Source organism: Watersipora subatra, chromosome 2, assembly GCF_963576615.1.
Source record: "Watersipora subatra chromosome 2, tzWatSuba1.1, whole genome shotgun sequence".
Lineage (NCBI taxonomy): Eukaryota > Metazoa > Bryozoa > Gymnolaemata > Cheilostomatida > Watersiporidae > Watersipora > Watersipora subatra.
The window spans coordinates 3,608,874-3,630,739 of NC_088709.1; the positions used below are offsets into that span (position 1 = coordinate 3,608,874).

Here is a 21,866-nt window from a genome sequence, read left to right on the forward strand (position 1 = left end):
CTTCAAGTTTTTATAAAAGAATTTTCATTTCAAAATGATTAAAATGCAAAATTATTACAGTTAATTAATACACTCAGTGATACCAAATATATTGCATTGTTACAATGATTGGCAATTGATTTGTATATTTAGCAAAACAACCATTTCTGTTGTCGCATTAATTCTACATAATAGTGGAAAAGCCTAATAAAACTTGATTAAGTCAAAGCAATTTTTGCCCAAAGACATTTTAAATAAGCCTTTTGCTGCTAGTATAAAGCTGTTTGTTTAAAGTGAATCCTTTTTTGTATTGTATTATGAAGTGAAACTAGCTAAGCAATAGTTTTACTCTAATGTAATAAAAACAACTTAAAAGCGAAGTTAGCTATACGATAAAGTGGTAGCATTCGAGTACCGTGATACTAATTGAACATATTTGCAAGGTAACCCATTTTATTCAGCTGACAATGCGTAACAATGAAAGTGGAAGAATGATGTTTGCTTTATTCTGCGGCATTGGGTAGACAATTCTGAGCAACATCAAAACTAGCACTCATCACTTTTATAGCAATGGCCAGCCCTTCGACATCCCTACCAGCTTACTCTTAAATAGTCTAACAATTAAAAGACCATAGAACTACTGCCTGCCCATAGAGTTACTACTTTACAGCTAACAGGCCTGGTAGAGGTGGTAGCAGCAGAACTGATTATCTATTATGAAAATGAACAACAAGATAGTAATAATAATAATAGTGATAGAAGTAAGAAGTACCCAAATAGATGCATCACTTACATATAAGAAGAGCCAGACTTAAGTGTGTAGTTGCTTTGATTTGCTACTGCGGGTAAAGCGCTCTTATATCTTGGTCAAGTATACTTTTATACTGCACATATTAAAACGTTGAACATGGTTTATTGGCATGTCTAGCAGACAATCTGTACAGCAAACACAATATAAAGATCAAAGCAGCTCTTAAAACACAGTGTATAAACAGGTACTCCTATTCATACACCTACCTATTTAGGGCCTCTTCTGGCTGTTTCTCTCCAACACATAGGTAGTTGATGGCCGCCGTATGGAATTCATAAGTGTTTGTTTTTCAAGCAGGGTGAGTTGGTTAGGATGGCAGCAATGTAACCATAACATGTAAGTTTATCTCAAGTACTGCATCATCAGCGACAGGCATAAAAAGTGTAATTGGTATTTCTTGAATGTTGTAGCGAGAAAGACAAATAAGTTTAAATCAATTGCAAGCTTAAATAGTAAAACACTCCTGTCATCTTCTCGTCAGTCTCTCCGCAGCTTGGCTTACCAGGCAGATGTCAGCTGCTAGTATGACTTTGCTCTGCTGAAGTCACTGCAACTATTATTGTGTATAAATTACTTTGGCGTGTTGTGTTTGGTTGGCATTATTCCTGGCAGCGCTATCTGTTGACCTTGCTAATGCCTTATCCCAACTAGCTTGTTGCAAAAACTAACAGAAAGTGCTTGCAGACCTTGGACAGCTACTTTGCAGCCCTGGAACTTTCCAGGGAGGTGATTAGAAGCAGGGATAAAGAAGGGAATCTAAGCTATCTACTGTAACTAGTGTAGTAAATAAGATTTCAAACAAAGGAGACATCTCGCTTCTCAGTGGTCTAGCATCTGTTGCCAATTTTATTGGTCTGCTGCCAACCTTATGATTAGAGAAGATAATATACGGTATTTTACGTTGATAGTTGGTACTGCTTATCATCCGGGTCATGATCGGGCACTTTATATTGGTACTGCTTATCATCTGGGTCATGATCGGGCACTTTATATTGGCAATGCAATGAGTAATGGGTCATGATCGGGCACTTTATATTGGCAATACAATGAGTAATGGGTCATGATCGGGCACTTTATATTGGCAATGCAATGAGTAATGGGTCATGATCGGGCACTTTATATTGGCAATGCAATGAGTAATGGGTCATGATCGGGCACTTTATATTGGCAATGCAATGAGTAATGGGTCATGATCGGGAACTTTATATTGGCAATGCAATGAGTAATGGGTCATGATCGGGCACTTTATATTGGCAATGCAATGAGTAATGGGTCATGATCGGGCACTTTATATTGGCAATGCAATGAGTAATGGGTCATGATCGGGCACTTTATATTGGCAATGCAATGAGTAATGGGTCATGATCGGGCACTTTATATTGGCAATGCAATGAGTAATGGGTCATGATCGGGCACTTTATATTGGCAATACAATGAGTAATGGGTAGATCAAGTTTTTCAATCGGTATTTCCAGATGTAAGCGCAACAAAGGGATGACAAGATCAACATTCCCATGACGTTTAGTGATATAAAGCCTGGTGACCAAAATAGCTAAACAAACCAGCTACCACTTCGCAGCTCATTTGGCTTTTTGTGAAGTTCTCATGCATGATATCCTTGGTGAAATAGAAATTGCATTGTGTGTTTGTCAAAAACTATCAATGCAAATAGTGAGAGTTTGTGCTAAGCACCTGCCAATCATATTGCTCTGAAATTGTGAGTTCCCCTCTGGCCAGTACCTTATCTAAAACATATGACTTGTTTGGTATCCTTCCTGGCTTGGATAAACTACCTGCTCAGGTGCCTATTGGCTGCATTCGAATGACAAACTTGATGTTTTCAGTTGGCTTATGAGTAGCTTGCGAGATTTGAGAGATCAGTCAAAAATGTTGGATGTATACAAAATCTAAAAATAATATATTTAGACGACGTGAGTCATACGCTATGTAGATGGTGCATGCCAATTGTTGCCTCAGAACCTACAAATGATGGTAGAAGGATTGTTTCAGACAATCTGTAGCCAGGGTTCGCTTATAACTCGAGCCAAAGATTAGAAGAGAATTAAGCTTGGAAGTGGGAAGCTAATGTATTATTTGCCAACTAGTGTGGTCATACCAGTAGAGATGCGTGACGGTTGTCTAGCAACGGAGTGCGACTTCCCTAAGCCTTGTAAATAAAATATTCATCTATCTTGATTCTGATTCCTGAGCCTTTAACAAAGCTGTTTTCTCAAAGCCTTCCCAGTGGCTGTTGTTAAGAGATTTCATGAATCTCTCTCTCACATCTTCCAAAACTTTCCTTTCCTTTTTATTCAGGGGATCTGAGACCACTTCTAGATTCTTCTGAGCGTTTTCTTGACTCGCCGTGCTGATTAAACAAGTGGCGCAGTCAGGCTGTTCCAAGCTGAAGTGCAAGGCTAGACGAGATATGTCTACTTGCTCCGCTATGCAATATTCACTGGCTTTCTTGCATGCATCTACTATATGAGGGGTGTAGAGGGCTGCAGGGTGCCAGTCCGGTGGTCCTCGATTGGTCAGCAGGCCCATAGATGTTGGTGATGCGTTAATTATGCCGACACCTTCAATGAGACAAGAAAAGATGGATCACTCACTTTGTTTGCTGAAACCGGGTCTGTCATTTGCAAGCTTCACTCTAGCTTATAATTTACATATTCACCACTGTTACATGAACTACTCATGAGTAACTTATGCACCACTGTTACATGGACTACTCATGGATGACTTATTCATCACTGTTACATCGACTACTCATGGGTGACTTATTCACCACTGTTACATGGGCTACTCATGGGTGACTTATTCACCACTTTTACATGGACTACTCATGGGTGACTTATTCACCACTGTTACATGGACTACTCATGTGTGACTTATTCACCACTGTTACATGAACTACTCATGGGTGACTTATTCACCACTGTTACATGGACTACTCATGGGTGACTTATTCACCACTGTTACATGAACTACTCATAGGTGACTTATTCACCACTGTTACATGAACTACTCATGGGTGACTTATTCACCACTGTTACATGGACTACTCATGGGTGACTTATTCACTACTGTTACATGGACTACTCATGTGTGACTTATTCACCACTGTTACATGAACTACTCATGGGTGACTTATTCACCACTGTTACATGAACTACTCATGGGTGACTTATTCACCACTGTTACATGGACTACTCATGGGTGACTTATTCACTACTGTTACATGAACCACTCATGGGTGACTTATTCACCACTGTTACATGGACTACTCATGGGTGACTTATTCACTACTGTTACATGAACTACTCATGGGTGACTTATTCACCACTGTTACATGAACTACTCATGGGTGACTTATTCACCACTGTTACATGAACTACTCATGGGTGACTTATTCACTACTGTTACATGGACTACTCATGGGTGACTTATTCACCACTGTTACATGAACTACTCATGGGTGACTTATTCACCACTGTTACATGAACCACTCATGGGTGACTTATTCACCACTGTTACATGGGCTACTCATGGGTGACTTATTCACCACTTTTACATGAACCACTCATGGGTGATTTATTCACCACTGTTACATGGGCTACTCATGGGTGACTTATTCACCACTTTTACATGGACCACTCATGGGCATTCTATCCACCAGATCTTGAGAAAGTACTAAATTATATTTTACGCAAGTGAATAACACGAGTTGTCAGGTAATTAGTAATAAAACGATTCTATTGCAAAGGTTTTAGGTCAGGTTGGTAAGGCCTGGTTCCTATTTACGCCGCAAAGCACTAGCGACAGCATCGCGGGCTATTTGCGGTGAAATGTGAACCTACGCGCGTACCGCCGGTAGTTGCCGGCAGTCAATGCAAAAGTTTAGCGCCGTTCAATTTTCACGAAATGCCGCAGGCAAAACCTTCCCAAAATGCACTGTACAGGTGAAGGTCAGCATTATCGAAACGGCTTGGCGAGCGAACATTTTTTATGCGGTTATTAGCGATCCAGCTTTATGTGAACAGAAGTCGCCGAGCCTAGCGTCGCAAGTGTTTTGCTGCGCAAGATTACCGCCAGGGTCCCGCAATCGATATGGGAACCAGGCTTAAGCCATAAGACATGTTTCTGTGCACTACCATAACATTCTTCAAAGGTGTTATTTTCACACTTTATTACACAATCGCTACTATAAATCCTGTTAAATCTATTTACAACATGTTCTGCCCCAATACGTAATGAACATTATTCAAGTGTCCATTACATATTCTAATAAAAAGATCTTGAATTTACCATTAAATACGTCATGAGTTTGACAGTGAAATTAATGACGAGTGTCCGCTTCAGTATCCTAAAAGGAATATGATCTTGTTAGTTATATAATTAGGTTTCGGCTGAGTAATTTATCTATTTCAATTCTACAAGGAAATATAGCAATTACGATAGCTGTTCAAGGTCGGCTTTTAACAAAGTTAAGTTAATGGCATTGAGAATAACTTGGAACATGTTACATTCGCAACTGATTAAAACTGTTTGCTAGGAAAAGGAGACATTCAGCTGCATCTGTCTAACAAGTGATCAACTTCGATATTAGACACTTTGTAAAACAGACGGCTGTATAATTGGGTTAGTAGCTCTTAACTGTATGAGAACGAAATTCAATTGAACTAAAAAGCAGGAAACCGCCATTTCTCCACATTGAACAGCGTGACAGCTCAATGTTCAGCAGAATGGTGGCTCGCTCTCGGAGCACTCCAAAAAGAATTTGTCACCCATGGCATACTCAGTGGCACGCTATAACCTTGCTCACGCCCAACGACCCTTGTAAAAGTATTACCATATTAATATATATATTAGCATTTTTGGCTCACTATTAGCGTACTTTAGCCATCTGGTCTAAGCTGGAAAGTGAGAGAAATGAGAAACATGCTCTTTTGCGTATGAGGTTTTTTTCACTTGAATCGTCACACTCTTTTGTAATGCTGATTGATAGTGCTGTACACACATGACCATTAAATAAGTAACAACACCCCTACCTGACAATAGGCAACAAGTGAAGGCATACTGAGTGTCATACTGAGCCTCAAAGAGCAATGATTATGGTATGAATAGCTCTATGTTACGGTGTGCAGTGAGCTAAAGTTCAAGTAGAGACTGTGTTTATAAAAATCATCACTTGTTTTGTTGTACTGAACAATGTTATGACTACAGGAGTATGCTCATAGTCTGAGACTGCATGCAAATAGGTAACCTTCAAGGATGTATTTACCTGTTGAACAGATGTAACAGAAACGTTATGAAATATGTACAACTTTTTTGGTGGCATAACAACTGAGTTTTTCTTCACACGTGCAGTCATCATCTAACACCCATATCTTTACTAAGGTAGCGATTATAAGAACTAAATTATTAGGAATTAAACTCTGAGTTCACTCAAATTCATAGGGTGGTTCCATACTTTTGCACATGACTGTATCTCTTTACTAAGGTAACAATTATAAGAGCTAAATCCAATGTTGCTGCGTTACCTCGGCTTGTGAAGAAGTCTTTGTACTCTAGAAGCGCCGTATCATTCATGCTATACCGACAGTAGGTCAGGACCGTGTCTATCTTTACACTGCTTCTTTCCACAATCTCCTTCAGGACACTCAATGGATACCCAGTAATTCCTGTAGAGAATACCATAGATACCAGGATTGCTTGTACAGAACTGTGTTATACCATAGACATTGATAATATTGGTGTAGGACTGTGTGATGCCATATACATTAAGAATATTAGTTAAATACTGTATTATGCCATATACATTGGTAATATTTAGGTATTACTGTATGATTTCGTAAACATTAGGAATTATAATGGTGCAGTACTGTGTGATACCATAGACATTGATAATACTAATGCAGAACTGTGTGATGCCATAGATATGGAGAATATCGGTATAGCACTATGTGATGCCATAGACATTGGGAATAATGACGAAGCACTGTAATGCCATAGACATTGATGATGCTTGTGCCACCCGTGTGAAATAACAGACGATGATAATGCTAAGAATATTAAGAATATTAGTTTAGTACTGTGTAATGCCCTATACATTGGTAATATTTAGGTATTACTGTATGATAGTACTGTTTAGTACTGTGTGATACCATAGACATTGATAGTACTGGTGCAGAACTGTAATACCATAGATATCGAAATGCTGGTGCAGTACAGTAACAGTGTACACCCGGATTACGACCTTTTTTATCATTATTTTGTTATTTCGTCCCCTCGTTACGGTATTTTTTCAACCATACATTAATAAAAATGTTTTTCGAAATTTAAATTTGGCGGTTGGTGTGCTGAATACATTGGAATAATGAAGATGTCAATACACTATTGGCCTAAATACCTCCCACAATGCCTCAAAGAAATACGATGCTCTCTCCTTCTCCAGTTCAGCATTCTTTTTGTTTTGTAAATCTTTGTTATTGTTGTTATTGCGTGAGTGAAATGAAAATTAGTAAAAAGTAAGCGAAAGTAAAAATTTATTGTGCATTTTAGCGTTCAATATAATGTTTACTATAAACTTTAATTCATTATACGTATATAACTATTTAACTACATATATATAACTTTAATTCATTAGCCATGGATAATAGCCATGGGTTTAGCCATTATAACGACGTTTAAGGACTAGGTAAGAACCATAACCGTAGGGAGATCATAACCTCTAAAATACACTAAAGTTACTGTAGGTAACTAAAGTTACTAAGATTGATATATTATTTGGTTACTACCCTAATTTTTAATATGTACAGGACGTATATAAAAGTTTGATGGTTTATACCAGGGGTGTTTGCATTGGATAATTATTATGGGTTTCTATACCACTTTATATGACATTTTCGCCAAATGATGCCAACACCGGAACGCTTTAATGTTTTGTGGCCGGGTCCACTGTGCTGTGGGATGGCATAGACATTGATAATATTGGTGTAGGACTGTGTGACGCCATAGACATTGATAATATTAGCTGCTTTAGGTGATCTGAATGCCAGGATGTTTCAAGATTGAAGCCGACAAGAATATGTCTCAGTTGAAACGCTAAGAAAAAAACACTTTTCCAAAAATGACGTCGATAGACACCCTTCCTGTTTGTCCCTCTCGTTATGACATCAGCTATTGCTGTTTTTTGCAGTGTTCCGCTTCTCTTTTGACATATATTATATGTGTATTATATATTATATTTGACATATTATATTTTGTATTTGCTCATCATTATTATAATAAAACTTGAAATATAGCCTCAGATTCATTGCTATAGATATTTCAAATGATTTAAAGATAGATTGGTGAGAATTTGTACTAATGTTTTTCTCTAAATGCTGTCTAAACATATGAATACCCGATGCCAATGAGACCATATATTTATTACTTATAAACTATTGAAATCATTTTTGGGGAAGTCTCGGCATGCGATTGATCATTGAAAACAGCGAACAAAATCTCAGAAGATCAAAAAATATCTATACAATCTAAACTTGACATTAGTGACCTTTTAACCAATATATAAAGGGTACCATATTATAAGACACATTTTAAAACACACGTAAAATACAAAAAGGCAAAACAGTTACCAGCTTAGTCAACTTTATTGGATAAAATATTTACTCTTCATCACAAAACCCTCTAAAGTTTTCATCTTCGGTATCTAACCTAAACAGTTAAGTTATTTTACAGTCCAGCATTCTGGGTTCTTCCTCATAATTGTTTGTGTCAGGCTGGCTGGCCGGTTGTGGTTCAACATTGATCTAACAATAGCGGCTGACTTTACCTTAACCCCTTCACAATCCACTACCATATGGTGAACTTGTCCACCGCTGCCTGCAGTTTAAACTGATAAGTATGTCGCTTTAGCGATGCCATTTTAGGAGGTTTCTTAGACAAGTAAATAGCAATTGGCAACACACTTCTGCTGTATGCCTAGCGACTGCAGAAGCAGTGACTGTGGTGGTCTTACCAAAGACGTCCAACGGATTTTAGAATTAAATCCACACGCAGGGTGCACTGTATTAAAGGGCAAATGGTCAATTTTTGTTAGAAAAGTTTAGGCCTTCAAGTGCGCCTTACGACGCAAAAGATAGGTGATCACCTAAAATGCTCATCTGATATACTTCAGTAGGCTGGTATGAGTCACCAGCCCTCCTTGCTAATCTTCAGACCTTATCACATACACACCTAACATTGTCATCTCTGTAGAGTCATGCAGGACCTGCCTGTCGATTGTGCAGCTTTATAATAGCCTTGCATAGGTCAATGGACGACCATATACAATGATATTCAATAGTAGCTTTTGTAGGCTGTCTGCTCTTTCCTGCCGCCAGCCAGGAGGGTTGTCTATAGGCAAGAACGGGAATATTTTTTCTAACAGAAAAGCATAGATAGTTGTTGGGGTTATCGTCCTTCGCAATTTAAAACTTCAGCTCTGTCAAACACTATCATCTACCTTAGTAGCTGTTTACATCTCTAACCCATAAAATCGATGCCAACTGTAGTGTGGCACCACTTTCATCCATCATATCTTCTGCCAAATGAAAAAAATGATCAACTGCTCAAGTTTAATCGACATCCTTGTGGCTGATTAATTAGTGTATTATATTTGGCAAAAAGACTAATGGTTTAACTCTCCTAAACCCAAATATCCGGCATAAACTTATTATCAAGTCATCCATTAAGTGTCTGGTAGATTTGAGAATGCCTAATTTGGAGTTGGCTATTCAACTTTTATTGGCAATATTTAGCAATTAATTACCTATATAGCGAGCTTTGCCTTCATCCTTGACCTTTTGTAAGGCAGGAAGAGTCTCCTCCAGGACAACTTCGAGAGAAGGAGCAAACTCTACATCATGAGCTTGAATAATGTCCACATATGTCAGACCAAGTCTCTGTAAACTTTCCTCTACGCTAGCCAAAGTTCTTTCATAGCTAAAATCAAACATCTTTGATGGTTCAGGAAGGTAACGTCCCACCTTTGTAGCAATATAAAAGGATTGCCGAGGAATATTCTTCGCTTTAAATGCTTCTCCGAGCACTCGCTCAGACTTGCCGTGTCCATACCATGGTGATGTGTCAATAAAATTGACACCGCCTTTTAAAAACTGTTCAAGGACATCATAGCCTTCCTGGTCATTGGTAGACCTGAAGCATGAACCTAGAGACGAAGCCCCAAACCCAAGATACGAAACCTCCATGTCTGTGTTCCCGAGCTTTCGATATTTCATTGCATCATCTTCTTGGCATCCATGGAAGGATGGTAGATAAGTTCTAAGGTTAACACGATTCATCACTCAACCTTGTACAAGTGTGCTGTGTGCAATGACACTATGTATTCAGGTCAGCAGTATTTATCCAGGACATCAGTTTACCTCTGTTTAACCTTTGACCTCTTTCCACAGCTTGAATGCATGTTTTGCAGACCATCTCATTCTACATTTGTAAATGCCTAGTAAACACAAGTGAAGTGGTTGTAGTATGAGCACATTCAGAGCTTGCCACCTGTAACACGGGTATTACAAACGTTAAAGGCAGCGATGCCTTTCGCAATATACATAGTACCCATGTCTGTGAGCTATCCTTGTGACTGCTGCCAAATTTATGATGCATGACGTGGTACACAACTGTTTCAATTGACACTTTGTCTGTACCTTTTCAATAGAAAAATTATAGGCATGCGCACTAACCATTTTCCGTGATGAAAATGCCTCCATTGCACAAAATTGTTACCTATATAAGAACCCCAAAGTGAAGTGAGCAGTTTCTTATCTAACCAAGTTATTCATATTTTTAGTAGTAGTCTTTCAATAGTCATCCATGAAAGACTGCTACTAAAAATCAAGAGCTAATCGTTTGGATACTACTCCATCCAAAATGACTGACTCTTTTTGGCAGTAATAAAAAATGGAAGGCAATCACATGATTCAACTAATCCAGGGTAGGCGTTGTGAAATGCCTTCATCTGTCAAAATCTTTCTTCGCTTAATTATTGGCATTTGATTAAATCAGAGGAAAACACTAGCCCAGAGCATTACTAAAACTTATGCAGTCGTTGATGTACATTGCAAAGGCTGATCACCAATAGATATTTGCAATGCAGTCATTGCAGGTCTTCGATTAACGAATGAGGTAAGATTTTAGAATTGTGAATATGACAATGGCTATCATATTTGATTAATCTTTTTCCATAACTTGATAAATCAAAGATATACCGTTATAGCCAAGAAACAACGTTCATGATAAGAGAGATCTTGCAAGTTGACGATACTAGAAAGAAACAAAAGCTAAAGGTACATTGCTGTAAACATTTATTACATAATGTAACAGATGCTATAAAAACATTCGGAATAAAGAATGGGGACGCCCACACACTTTTTTTCAATCTTTAGCACAAATGCTAAAATCATTGCCAGTTTCGAACAGCGAAATTTCCAGTAAGAAATACAATACAGTGAGACCAATCATACAAATGTACATAATACGCCAAATTATATAACAAAATCAATGCAGTACATATTTTTATACAAAGAGTTTCTCAGTTCAATACACTTTTATACAACTGTGAGATGCCAAGAAGAGATAACTTGGAATAAGGTTAAGTATAACAAAGCACCTGTATTTCATGTCAAATCATCTGATAATCATAGCATGAGATGCTAATCACAAACCATTCTAATTGGAAGGCATCAGTTCCACTGATGCTCAAGTGCGCATAGAGTGATATATAATCTGGACGAAGTGACCATTTGATTGATACGGCTTGCGAGTAACCTTCACCCTTACACGCATCTACTGCTCAGCAGCCTCAGTTGTAGGTTACAGTATACAGAACAATTCATAAGAAATAAAATAACTATAGAATACAGAGCTTAAATACCGCTAGAAGACAAACGAGGGCATACAAAATATTCATATAATATCCATTTTTATATCTACATTTTTGGTCGATATCACAGGTTTATGAATTTTTTGTGTGTAGTTTTATACAGTAGGCTCCCAGACATTCTTGTATAAAAGCATCCGTTAGAAAAACTATGAAATAATAGAGCTATGACTAATTTACAGGTTGTACCTGGATACATCAAGGAGAGGTAGTTAATTTAGCCGACGGTGATGCAAACGCTAAAATACTGCAAGGATATCAGCAATTTTACATTAACAGTGACTTACTATACGACTGAAATGAAACAGCTATGTAATTTGGGTTTAAAGTTCCAAGTGATCGCTAAAATATTTTGCACAAAATGTCAACTGGGGAGATCGGCTGAAATAACTACCGCTGATGCTACTAGCTACAGAGACAGTCGAAAATACAAACACCATCACGCAGAGCTTGTAGTAGTGAAACGTGGCACAAATTCGGGAGCATCTGGATTGAGCTGACTCTGAATCTGAAAAAAAACAAATTTGGGTGAACAAAGTTTATAAATTATTAAAGATGCCTACATAATTTACAAAACGTTAAAAACGACCACTTACAACAAAATGTCAAGCATAAATGACTATTTCTTTTATCTTACATTACAATTAAAACATTTGTGTTTAATCTTTAATATCAGTAAAAAGATCTCACAAAAACTATCATTATTATTATTCCGACACGATCAGGAACGGAGTTAGTCTACAGTATATTGTACAAGATAGCTGTTAATTTAGTATTTGAGTTTATGCTTTAGAAACCAAGTAGGAGGTGATACCAGCATTCAGGATAGAAAAACAAAGGCACTATATAATTGTTAGAAGAAACAAGTGTGGCCATGAATATTTCAAAATAGCGCGTGACGAACTAGCATTGTTTTGCTCCTTACCGACAATCTCATGTGGATAAAATCGACATTTTCTACTTTCGACATTTCATACAAAGGAAAATCACTACTAACGGTATAACAGTGGTTGATCGACATAATGGGGATTGACACACCAGAGCTTAGCAAGCAATGGCAAAATGAAAACAATCAGAATCTATCAATAACTACCTAATTCTTGCAGATTACACAAGCGCAACATAATGACAAGCCATGACACAATGACAATACCAAAATCATATTTATATCTATAGATCTATTCGATTGAGGTCATGTTTCATTGAAAGCTAATTTGATTTCATCTGTACAATCCAGTACAGCCACAACAGAGACTGATATTAGTGTGAGTCTGAGAGAAGATTACATGTATGTCATGATTTTAATGGTGAATAGCTTCATTTTAGTAATAGAGGTTACTGAACGAGAGAACTGACACTAGCAGCACAGCATCAGTTGACCTTACTAGGTGAACTTATATGGATTAGTGGAGACATCATATCCTTAAACCATAGCACTGACCTGCCATCAGCTGACTGACTACGCACTTCCTACGCTTGCCTTACCGTTACAGCCTTGCCTTACCGTTACAGCGCACGATTTAGCAGTATAGCTGGTTGTAGTGCTACCCACACAATAGCTATCAGGCTATACTTAATGAATCACTGTACAAGAATAGCAATTAGAGCCGAAGTCGACCATTGTACTATGGAAGAATCATTACGGAAAACCATGAATCACCTATTTCTTAAACTGCCACAATAGCTCATGTAGGCGAATGTTGCAATAATCAAACCAGTTTTAATTACCATGGCAACATCACAATTCAAGCTGTTTAGTCAATGTCAGTGGAAGGTCACAGTCACAGTAAATAAAAAGTGACAATCACAGAAACAACTATAATACTGTATAAATATAATAGCCTTAATAAGAAGCTATTGCCAAATGTTTAGACTGTGAGAAGAAAATTTTGCCCATTAACAGATCACAGTAGTAATGAGACATGCTCAAATGGGTGAGAGAGAAGGGGGACAAAAATACAATATGAAAGCCACGGCTCCCTCCACACTCAACAGCAACTATCTTTTCCCATTGTACAGCAAGATCTTAATACACCAATAACAATGCAGCACCAACTTGCTTCACAAAACAGATGATAAAAGCAACTTTTAGCATGTCCTAATAAAAAGGAAATGTAACAGACTAATGAAATACTAATGGTAAAGGAATCTCCTAAATGCTCTGAAAAGTTTGGTTTATATATTATTATTTTTAGAACATTTTCAAAGCATACCCTTGGCAGCTGCATTTCGCACTTGGATTTATCTTCAGCACCCTCCGTTGGACCATAATACGATTCTTTTTCATCCTCCTCTCGCAATAAATCTTCAAACATCGCCTCAAGAAAATCTTGCTCAATTAGTTCCATCTCCTCTTCAATCTAACAACAAGGATACTTGTTATTAAAAAGACATCTTTACTTTTCATATAAATTAAATTTAATTGCCAAATTATTTCATAGCAAAGCCAAAAAACCTCCACATCATGAATATATACAAATGTACAACCAAAGTTGTACCAAAGTTTGCAAATGTACCAAATGTGCCAAAGTTTACAAATGTACAGCCACTTGATTGATCAACATAAAACAAAAGAGTACCTGCTGTTGCAAGCCTTCTTCTGCCCCATCCTCAGCCATCCACATGTACTCAGAAAAATCGGGTCCAGACGAGTAATATTCCTCTGGTTTTTTCATGGTAGAAGCAATTATGACAACGGTATAATACAATTAGACCCTGCAAGTATAAAATCAATTTCAGTCTCATAAATTAACCACAACTGACAATTGTTTAAAAATCTATCTTCTTCAAATAGTATAACACAGGTTTTTTAAAACAAAACACACGGCAGAAGAACGATCTAGAATCCTCTCATTAAACTACTTGGACAACAAAATGAAATAACAGGCTACAATTTTATACTCACAACGAAGCAAGCAATAGCATTTACTTACTTGACTAGCCTTACACAATAAGTTTCCAATCGCAGAGTTCAAACGAGATATCTTGAATTCAAGTTTCAGCTACAGCCTGCGCCTTCTCTGTCGTGTAATCGTCCACCTCATCCAGGGTAAAAGTGGTAAACATACCGAATTTCGTCTGTACATCCGCAATAAAACAGGATAGTAATTTACTAATAAAAACATATTTTATTTAATTTAATAACATTTTTTTTACAAAATAAACGTTTAATACTTTTAAAAATATTGTTTAAATAAAAATGTAAAACGTTACTTTTAGTTTCAAAACTTTTTGCTTGCTAAGTTGTTCTCTGCGAGACGATACACAAACATTTTACGTAGACATCGAACGTCATATCCTACAATGCCTCATTCTCTTCGTGTGTTTCCTGCGACGTTAGCAGACTAGCTTTTAAGCGCGCCTCTCTTTTTACATATCAACTGTTGTGAGTTAGTGTTAGACGTTAGTTTTAATGAAATTGATTTTGCACATGCAATCATAATAACAACTTCATTAATGTTAAATAGCAGTGATAGTGTGACCATTGTGTCATTCTAAAATGAAATATGCCTCCCGTACAACGCTGAATATTACGTGTTAGTGTACTACTACGGTACATAATGTACTATTAAGTAATAGCTCCTACGCCCTATAAATTAAACATTGCTTTACGTAAATTGACAGAACATAAAAAAGTTATTTAAAGTTTTGCATTGTATCATATATTGCACAATAGGCCTACATGTAAATTCCATATAACGTAAAGTTCTCAAATTCTATATGAGCGAGAATCGTTTTCTCTCTCTCTTGCCGTTCTTTAAGACACAACGAACTTTAATGGTATCCGAAGTGTCTATTATATATACTAGTAGCTTGGCCGTGAGCGATCATCAGGAGTTCCAATAAAGCGCAGAAAATAAATAGCTGGACAATTATAAAGTTAAACTGCAGGGCACTTGGTTGGCGCAAATGTTGGAGTGTTCGTCTACCAAGCTGAATGTGACGAATCTGGGTTCCGTTAAATGCAATATTTTATCCTAAGGTCTATCCCTGAGTACGGACAGACAAACACCATACTTGTTATGGTAAAGATATATTTTTCTTGTACTATATTTTAGACATACACAACTTTTTTGTATGTGCAATAGACTTTGATGTGCAGAACAAAAGTGGAAAAATTGATATATATTGCCACTGAAGGCACGTGCTCCCCTTATCTTGATGTAAAATTACCATAATCATAGACCCTAAGTATAAGTGATAAGAAAAAAAGGGAAAAGTTGCCGATACAAACCTATAATAGCACAGTTTTGTTTGTACAGTCATTAAATTGAGAAGTTAAGCCTAGCTGTTTTTCTTTTTTGAAGGACCAAAGAGGTGAGTGAGTTTGGGAAGATCTTGGTACGGATTAGGCTGTTTACATTTATTTTACTGTTCGTATATTGTAAAATTCCTATAACGTAAATGTTCTCAGAACGGATTATTCATGTAGTTGGGACATCTTCTGTACATGAAATTTGAAACAGTCGTTTTTTTGCTATTCACCATAATTTCTTTAGAGAGTAGATGGTATAAAGTTAAATAGAGTTGCCTCGATACTGGTATCGATGCCGATATGGGTGTTAAGCATCTGAATCAGTATCGGCCGATCTTTTAAAAAATTTGAAACTTCAGATACTTTTTTTACAAATAAACTATTTAGCAGAACGCCGTATTTTAGTCTGCTACACTAATAAAAAATCATCAGTTGCAAGCTCCTCACTTTTACCTAATAAATTTCGGGTCTGCCACACAATTCGTTTCATGTCTATAGCCTGATCAACACAGCTGAGGAACCTTTTTGCTTTAGTCAGCACGTAATCACAAAGTGTGGTATTTCCCAATTACAGCGATAGGATTTATTGCAGCCAATCACAAACAAGATAACAAAGATGAAAGACAAGAACGCAGTGTAATATTTCTATTTACTAGCATTACGAAAGTAATTTAAACAGTTGATGCATAAAGTTATCTATCACTCTCTTGATCCTAACGGTACAATGTATTGTTTGTATTGTACAAAAAACAGTAACCCCAGTGGCTTGTCAGTATTTAGCCTGTCCTCCATCATCTGTGGCAAGTGCGTCCCCACTTCAGTACGACTGGCTACATTGATAGTGATAGAAGAAAGAGACTTCTTACTGAGAGAATTGAATCACTAATGGTAATCAAAAAAACATTGATTTGCTCCAAACTTGTACAGGCGCAGCAGCCCATCCAGCATTAGAAGAGAGACTTCGTTATCACAGAGAGAACTGTACAACTAACAGTAATTACCTTTATTTACAAATTACAAGAAACATGGTATGTTTTGTTACTACACGCACGGTATGTCAGTATGTGAATATGTATACGTATATATATTTTTTTCATAAGTACAAACAAATCAATACATTAATATTTATATTTTCTTTGCATTATATTTGCATAATAAAATGAACAACTATCTATGCAACGCAAAAGATCTGAATCGGATTATTTTTCAATAAGAATCGGTATATAAAATCGGTATCTGATTGGGCTGGTGAATTTAGAATTGGGGCATCTCTATTAAATAGTGCACCATAGCAGGGTTCTCCCTAGCTAGGGCAGAAAGGTGGACTACCCCAACTACTTTTTGCCCATCCCATCTAGCTAGATTTTTTACGAATGGCTGAGCACCCTTGGCAACGAATGTGCTGTAAAGACGAGTCTATTCAGCAGTACAATTTGTACCATAGACATTTGATAAATGTGCATTGGGAAGCAAAAGATTTTCTCTACAATCTGATATTTTGCTAGCAGTTAACATATGCAGATCTTATAATCCAATTTGCAATTATTTGAAGCCTGAAGTTCTTTTCAAGTTATTAAATTTAAATAAATTTTTTATCTTTATTAATATATTTAACCCACTCAGGACTGTTCCCGAATACCTCTGGAAGAGTTGTGCTCTCCAGGGCCCATTCCCGAAGTACTCGGGTTAAGCTTTGATTTGCTCTATTGCTTAGCTGTTTAGGTACATCGGTTTTATTCATTCACCAAACGAAGTTTAAGAGTCTGGGCATCATTTTGATACCAAATATGTGATTGGACAAGAAAGTTTTAACTAACAAATTATGTGATAGATATCAACTGTTTTGGAAATTTGATGATCGCCATTTTGGAAAAGGTTTATCCGAACGATGGCAAAGTTTTTAAGTGAATTAAATGCGGTAATCAGCTCAGGGGAAGAAAATAGCAACAAAAGTAATGTTCAAGAAGAAAATGAAAATTTTCTGATGGAAGAAGGTAAGTTTTATGTGGCTATTTATAGAATTTTACCGAAAAAAAAACGATAAAAAGCCGAAATTTTTCTTGTGAATTTCTAACAAACTTTATTCTAACAGTGTAAGATATGGATTTTTTTCATGATACACATGATTATAACATTTTCAATCCAATAAAATTTAGATCTTTTTGCAGCATGAACTCATCACTCTATTACCCCATAATAAACAATAGTTTTATGATTTCCTTGTAGAACTACAAGATAATAAAAATTTCTTATTTCATTTATATCCAATTGTTCAACCCACAATTAGTCAAGCATATAGTTCTCAACCTCAACATCTACTATAAACTAGCCCCAACCACTAGGCTCTAATATTGGTCGATAGGGGACACTTACCACAGTAATCATCTTCATGACTTTTTGTGTTTATATTTACAGTATCAAAAAATATTTGCAATTTGTATTACCAATTGTTAGCTGCAGTAGACTACTTATTTTCAATTTGTTAGCAGGTATTTACCCTGAAAAGCTACTAAAGCACAATTTTTTTAGGCTGTATCATATTTGCTACACGAAGGTTAAGACAGTCAAGGGCTTGTGAGTGATGATGCCGTTGATGATGAGCCTAGGGCTTCAACACCAATATCTGATGAATATTGCATCAACTAACTTATAATGGCAGCAAATATGCATGTGTAGTTGGCATCAAATAATTCTCACCGTGTCATAATTTTTTAATGAACACACCCTTATTATACATGTATATATTGTTTCGTTTTCATGCATATTCATTTTTACTGTATTTTTTACAATATATTTTACTGTATTTTTACACCTATTTTTTTTGCTGGTTATTGATTGTCTGTTAGCTGGTAACTTGAGTATTTTTTATGCATAATATATTCATAATAACCTCTGCAATGCATTTCAATATAAATTAACAAATTGTTTGATTATATAATTGATAAAACTGTCAGTGACGTAGTGTTGGTTAGAAGCTAGTAACACCTGTTCTATTACTCGGAATTGAGAAATCTTTTTTTTTATTTGCTGCTGATAAAGTTTGCTATCAATCTAACATAGGTCCAACAATGTCAGTATCAAAAAACTGCTTGTGAGCTGCTACGAAACATGAAAGACAATTTTGATAAAAAAAAGTTCACAGAATTATTAGAAATTGTGGTCAGTAAAATTTGTAAAGGTGCACAAAAATTTGTATCACATTGTAGCCTGGAATGTCTTTGTTAAGCTGCAAAAAACAAATCAAGATTATTTTGAAAAGAACTCTAGTTATACTCAATTTTGTGTAGCTCTATTTTAATTGTAAGGCTAGTGAAAAATTAATTGGGCTGGGGGAGCAGTCAACCAATAACTAATTAGTCCTGAATGGGTTAAATAAAAGTTCAAAATACTGATTCATGGTTGCTAAAATTTGTTGCAAAAGATTAGATAATGTAAATTAGATAAATGGCTTTGCGGTTATCAAATATGTATTAAAAATCTGCCAATTTATAAAATAAATAATAATATATCAAATTGGTGAAAAGGAATATACAAAAACAAGTGATATATACCATAAATATTTATATTAATTGCAAGAACTAAACTGAAACCATTTGAATAAATTTGTTTCATATCGTTAGCTTCTGCACTGCCACTACAAGTATCAGTCTTCTGTCTACATTTTATTCACTTCACCTTCATTTTGGTTTCCAAGTTCATGTTCAGTCTTCTAACCTAAAATCTTTGTCATGGCTGAACCAGTCGATATCAGTGTCAAAATTAAACCTTTAGCCTTTATAACATGAAGGGTTTTGGTACGATCAATATAAACTTGAATTTTTAGTATTCGGCTATATAAACCTGAATTTTTGAGATTTGTCTTTGGGCATGAGAAAACAACTCCGATGGACATCCCAGTTTAGAACTTTCCTCCCCTACATTACAATTCCTGGGGTGAACTTTGCACCATAGCCAGTTAAAGCAACATGAGAAATTTTGTTTAAGTTATTTAATACCGAGGTGTTTTGTATTATTAACTCTTTCACTACCGTAAGCCAATATACCGGCTTTTCAATATGGTTTCACTTTTCTTTTAATTACGAAACCTATACAATAGCTTGACTAATCAAATTTTGTCTCCAGGGAAACAACCTTGTTACCAATCACTTTATATCAATAAAAATCTTTTTGGCTAAATATTTTCAACAATTTGCGGTGATAAAAGTACTAACCGTAAAATGTTTTATCGGCTTATCAATAGGGTTTCACTTTTCTTTTCATTACGAAGCCTACACATTAGCTAGACGAATCAAAATTTGTCTCCAGTGAAACAACCTTGTTGCCAATCACGTGCACCTAATAGAAAAATCTTTGGTTCAACAATTGCATTTCTAATTATTTTTCAAAATGGCAAAACCAGATTGTTATCGTCAGGGCAAGGAAAAACACACCGCATTCGTTCAACGCAAATAAAACGTTAGATATTGTGCAAAAGTGGAATTCACTTTGTACTTGTAGAAAATCTTGTTTTGAATAAGATGCATTTTACAGTAAAACGCTATCTGTTTTTAATCTCAGGATATTGCTTAAATACTAGAGGTATATCGGCTTTTCGAAAAATTCATTTTATCAACTCGGGCAGAATATTCATTCGGTATGATTTTAATGCGGTAGTGAAAGAGTTAATAGCCTCGCCGAAAAGTATTTACAATTTATCACAAAACATAAATAGTCGCATTGTTATCACCAATAGTTTGTCCGCGTTTGATACCTGGTTAAAAATGGTTCATTATTGTGACGGGTAACATTTGTTAATAGTCAACAATCTCTCTGGAAGGTCTCCGTGTCGTAGACAGTTTCAGGCTTTCCTGAATGAAGTTGATGCTGAATGTGGTGATGCTATGTTATGGCTAAGTGAGATAGTTGTAGAGTTTACCAACTGTCTTACTAAGTTCTGAAAACTGTTCGGCCCAATACATACATTTCTTACCCCTAAATTGAGGTGGACTGTTGAGTAACAAACGAATGCTTATAGGTATAACGTACTTGTTTACATTCAACGTATTGAATAGATCAGAATTGTGTGCTCTTTCACATTGTTGAGACAACCTCTTTGTTTTTTCACATTGCATGTTTTATGACACCATTATCGAAACTAACTACAGTAGACCCTGCCATACGGCATTAATTCGCTCTGGTGTTGGAATCTAAGCCGAAAATTTTGTATGGAGGGGTATAGGAACCTATAGTTATTTTCTAATGTTTACCCCTCGAAAAATCAGCAGTTTTATATATGTATGGTACATATTAAAATTGGTAACAAAGTAGTATAGTAAATTAGTAACCTTAGTAACTATGGTTATCTATTCAGTGGTTCTGATCTGCAATAAAATGCAACATTAGTATGTACAGTACAGTATGGAGTTCTCACCTTAAAAACATGTACTAGCTAATCGCGGTCGCGGTGTGAGAGAGACTTCGACAGCAAAATGTTTGGCACATAGACTTTTGTGACGCTATATAATATAACTTAAACTTTGAATCTACCATAAACAAATTTAGCTTATTAAACACGAACACTTAAAGATAAATTTTACTATTTTAACTTTAATTTTGTTATCGTCTTAATTTTTATAATTTGTTTTTGGTTTAATACTTTCTGTCTCGCTTTTCCTATAGCTTTTAGCCAACCATATTAAAAGTTTTTTTAGCTAATTCAACAAGAACGACCAAGCAATGCTGTTCAAATTTGAAGTTTGATGAGGCATGTTGATGTGGTATGGTAGGAAAAATGCTTTAACCGGGGGCTGAGAAAACTGTTCCACATTGTATGGCGAAAAAAACTGTAGGACAAGGAAACTGTAATTCAAGATGCACTGTAATACTCTTACATTGTTTTCTTT

The 21,866-nt window shown here is 36.1% G+C and overlaps 2 protein-coding genes across 2 annotated transcripts; both read right to left on the reverse strand.

Moving 5' to 3' along the window:
• Window positions 1–2,205: 2,205 nt before the first annotated feature.
• LOC137387466 (uncharacterized) lies at window positions 2,206–10,149 on the reverse strand. Its single transcript, XM_068073897.1, has 3 exons — window positions 9,606–10,149; window positions 6,334–6,474; window positions 2,206–3,369 (listed from the first exon to the last, which is right to left on the reverse strand). The coding sequence occupies exons 1-3, from the start codon at window positions 10,135–10,137 to the stop codon at window positions 2,978–2,980; spliced, it is 1,065 nt and encodes a 354-aa protein (XP_067929998.1). The 5' UTR covers window positions 10,138–10,149; the 3' UTR covers window positions 2,206–2,977.
• Window positions 10,150–11,137: 988 nt separating this feature from the next.
• On the reverse strand, window positions 11,138–14,787 carry LOC137386938 (polyadenylate-binding protein-interacting protein 2B-like). The gene is made up of 4 exons (XM_068073173.1): window positions 14,663–14,787; window positions 14,309–14,444; window positions 13,943–14,089; window positions 11,138–12,237 (listed from the first exon to the last, which is right to left on the reverse strand). Exons 2-4 carry the CDS (start codon window positions 14,402–14,404, stop codon window positions 12,169–12,171), a joined length of 312 nt encoding a protein of 103 aa, XP_067929274.1. The 5' UTR covers window positions 14,405–14,444; window positions 14,663–14,787; the 3' UTR covers window positions 11,138–12,168.
• Between the last annotated feature and the right edge of the window lie 7,079 nt (window positions 14,788–21,866).

What these genes read in the sequence shown, in the direction of transcription:
- LOC137387466 (XM_068073897.1), bottom strand. Translation starts at nt 10,137, where the DNA reads ATGAATCGTGTTAACCTTAGAACTTATCTACCATCCTTCCATGGATGC. An exon ending in AGGCAAAGCTCGCTATATAG is followed by an intron (nt 6,475 to 9,605) that starts GTAATTAATTGC and finishes TATTCTCTACAG; the next exon opens with GAATTACTGGGTATCCATTG. An exon ending in AGACTTCTTCACAAGCCGAG is followed by an intron (nt 3,370 to 6,333) that starts GTAACGCAGCAA and finishes GTCTCATTGAAG; the next exon opens with GTGTCGGCATAATTAACGCA.
- LOC137386938 (XM_068073173.1), bottom strand. Translation starts at nt 14,404, where the DNA reads ATGAAAAAACCAGAGGAATATTACTCGTCTGGACCCGATTTTTCTGAG. An exon ending in AAGAAGGCTTGCAACAGCAG is followed by an intron (nt 14,090 to 14,308) that starts GTACTCTTTTGT and finishes CCTTGTTGTTAG; the next exon opens with ATTGAAGAGGAGATGGAACT. An exon ending in GCGAAATGCAGCTGCCAAGG is followed by an intron (nt 12,238 to 13,942) that starts GTATGCTTTGAA and finishes GTTTTTTTTCAG; the next exon opens with ATTCAGAGTCAGCTCAATCC.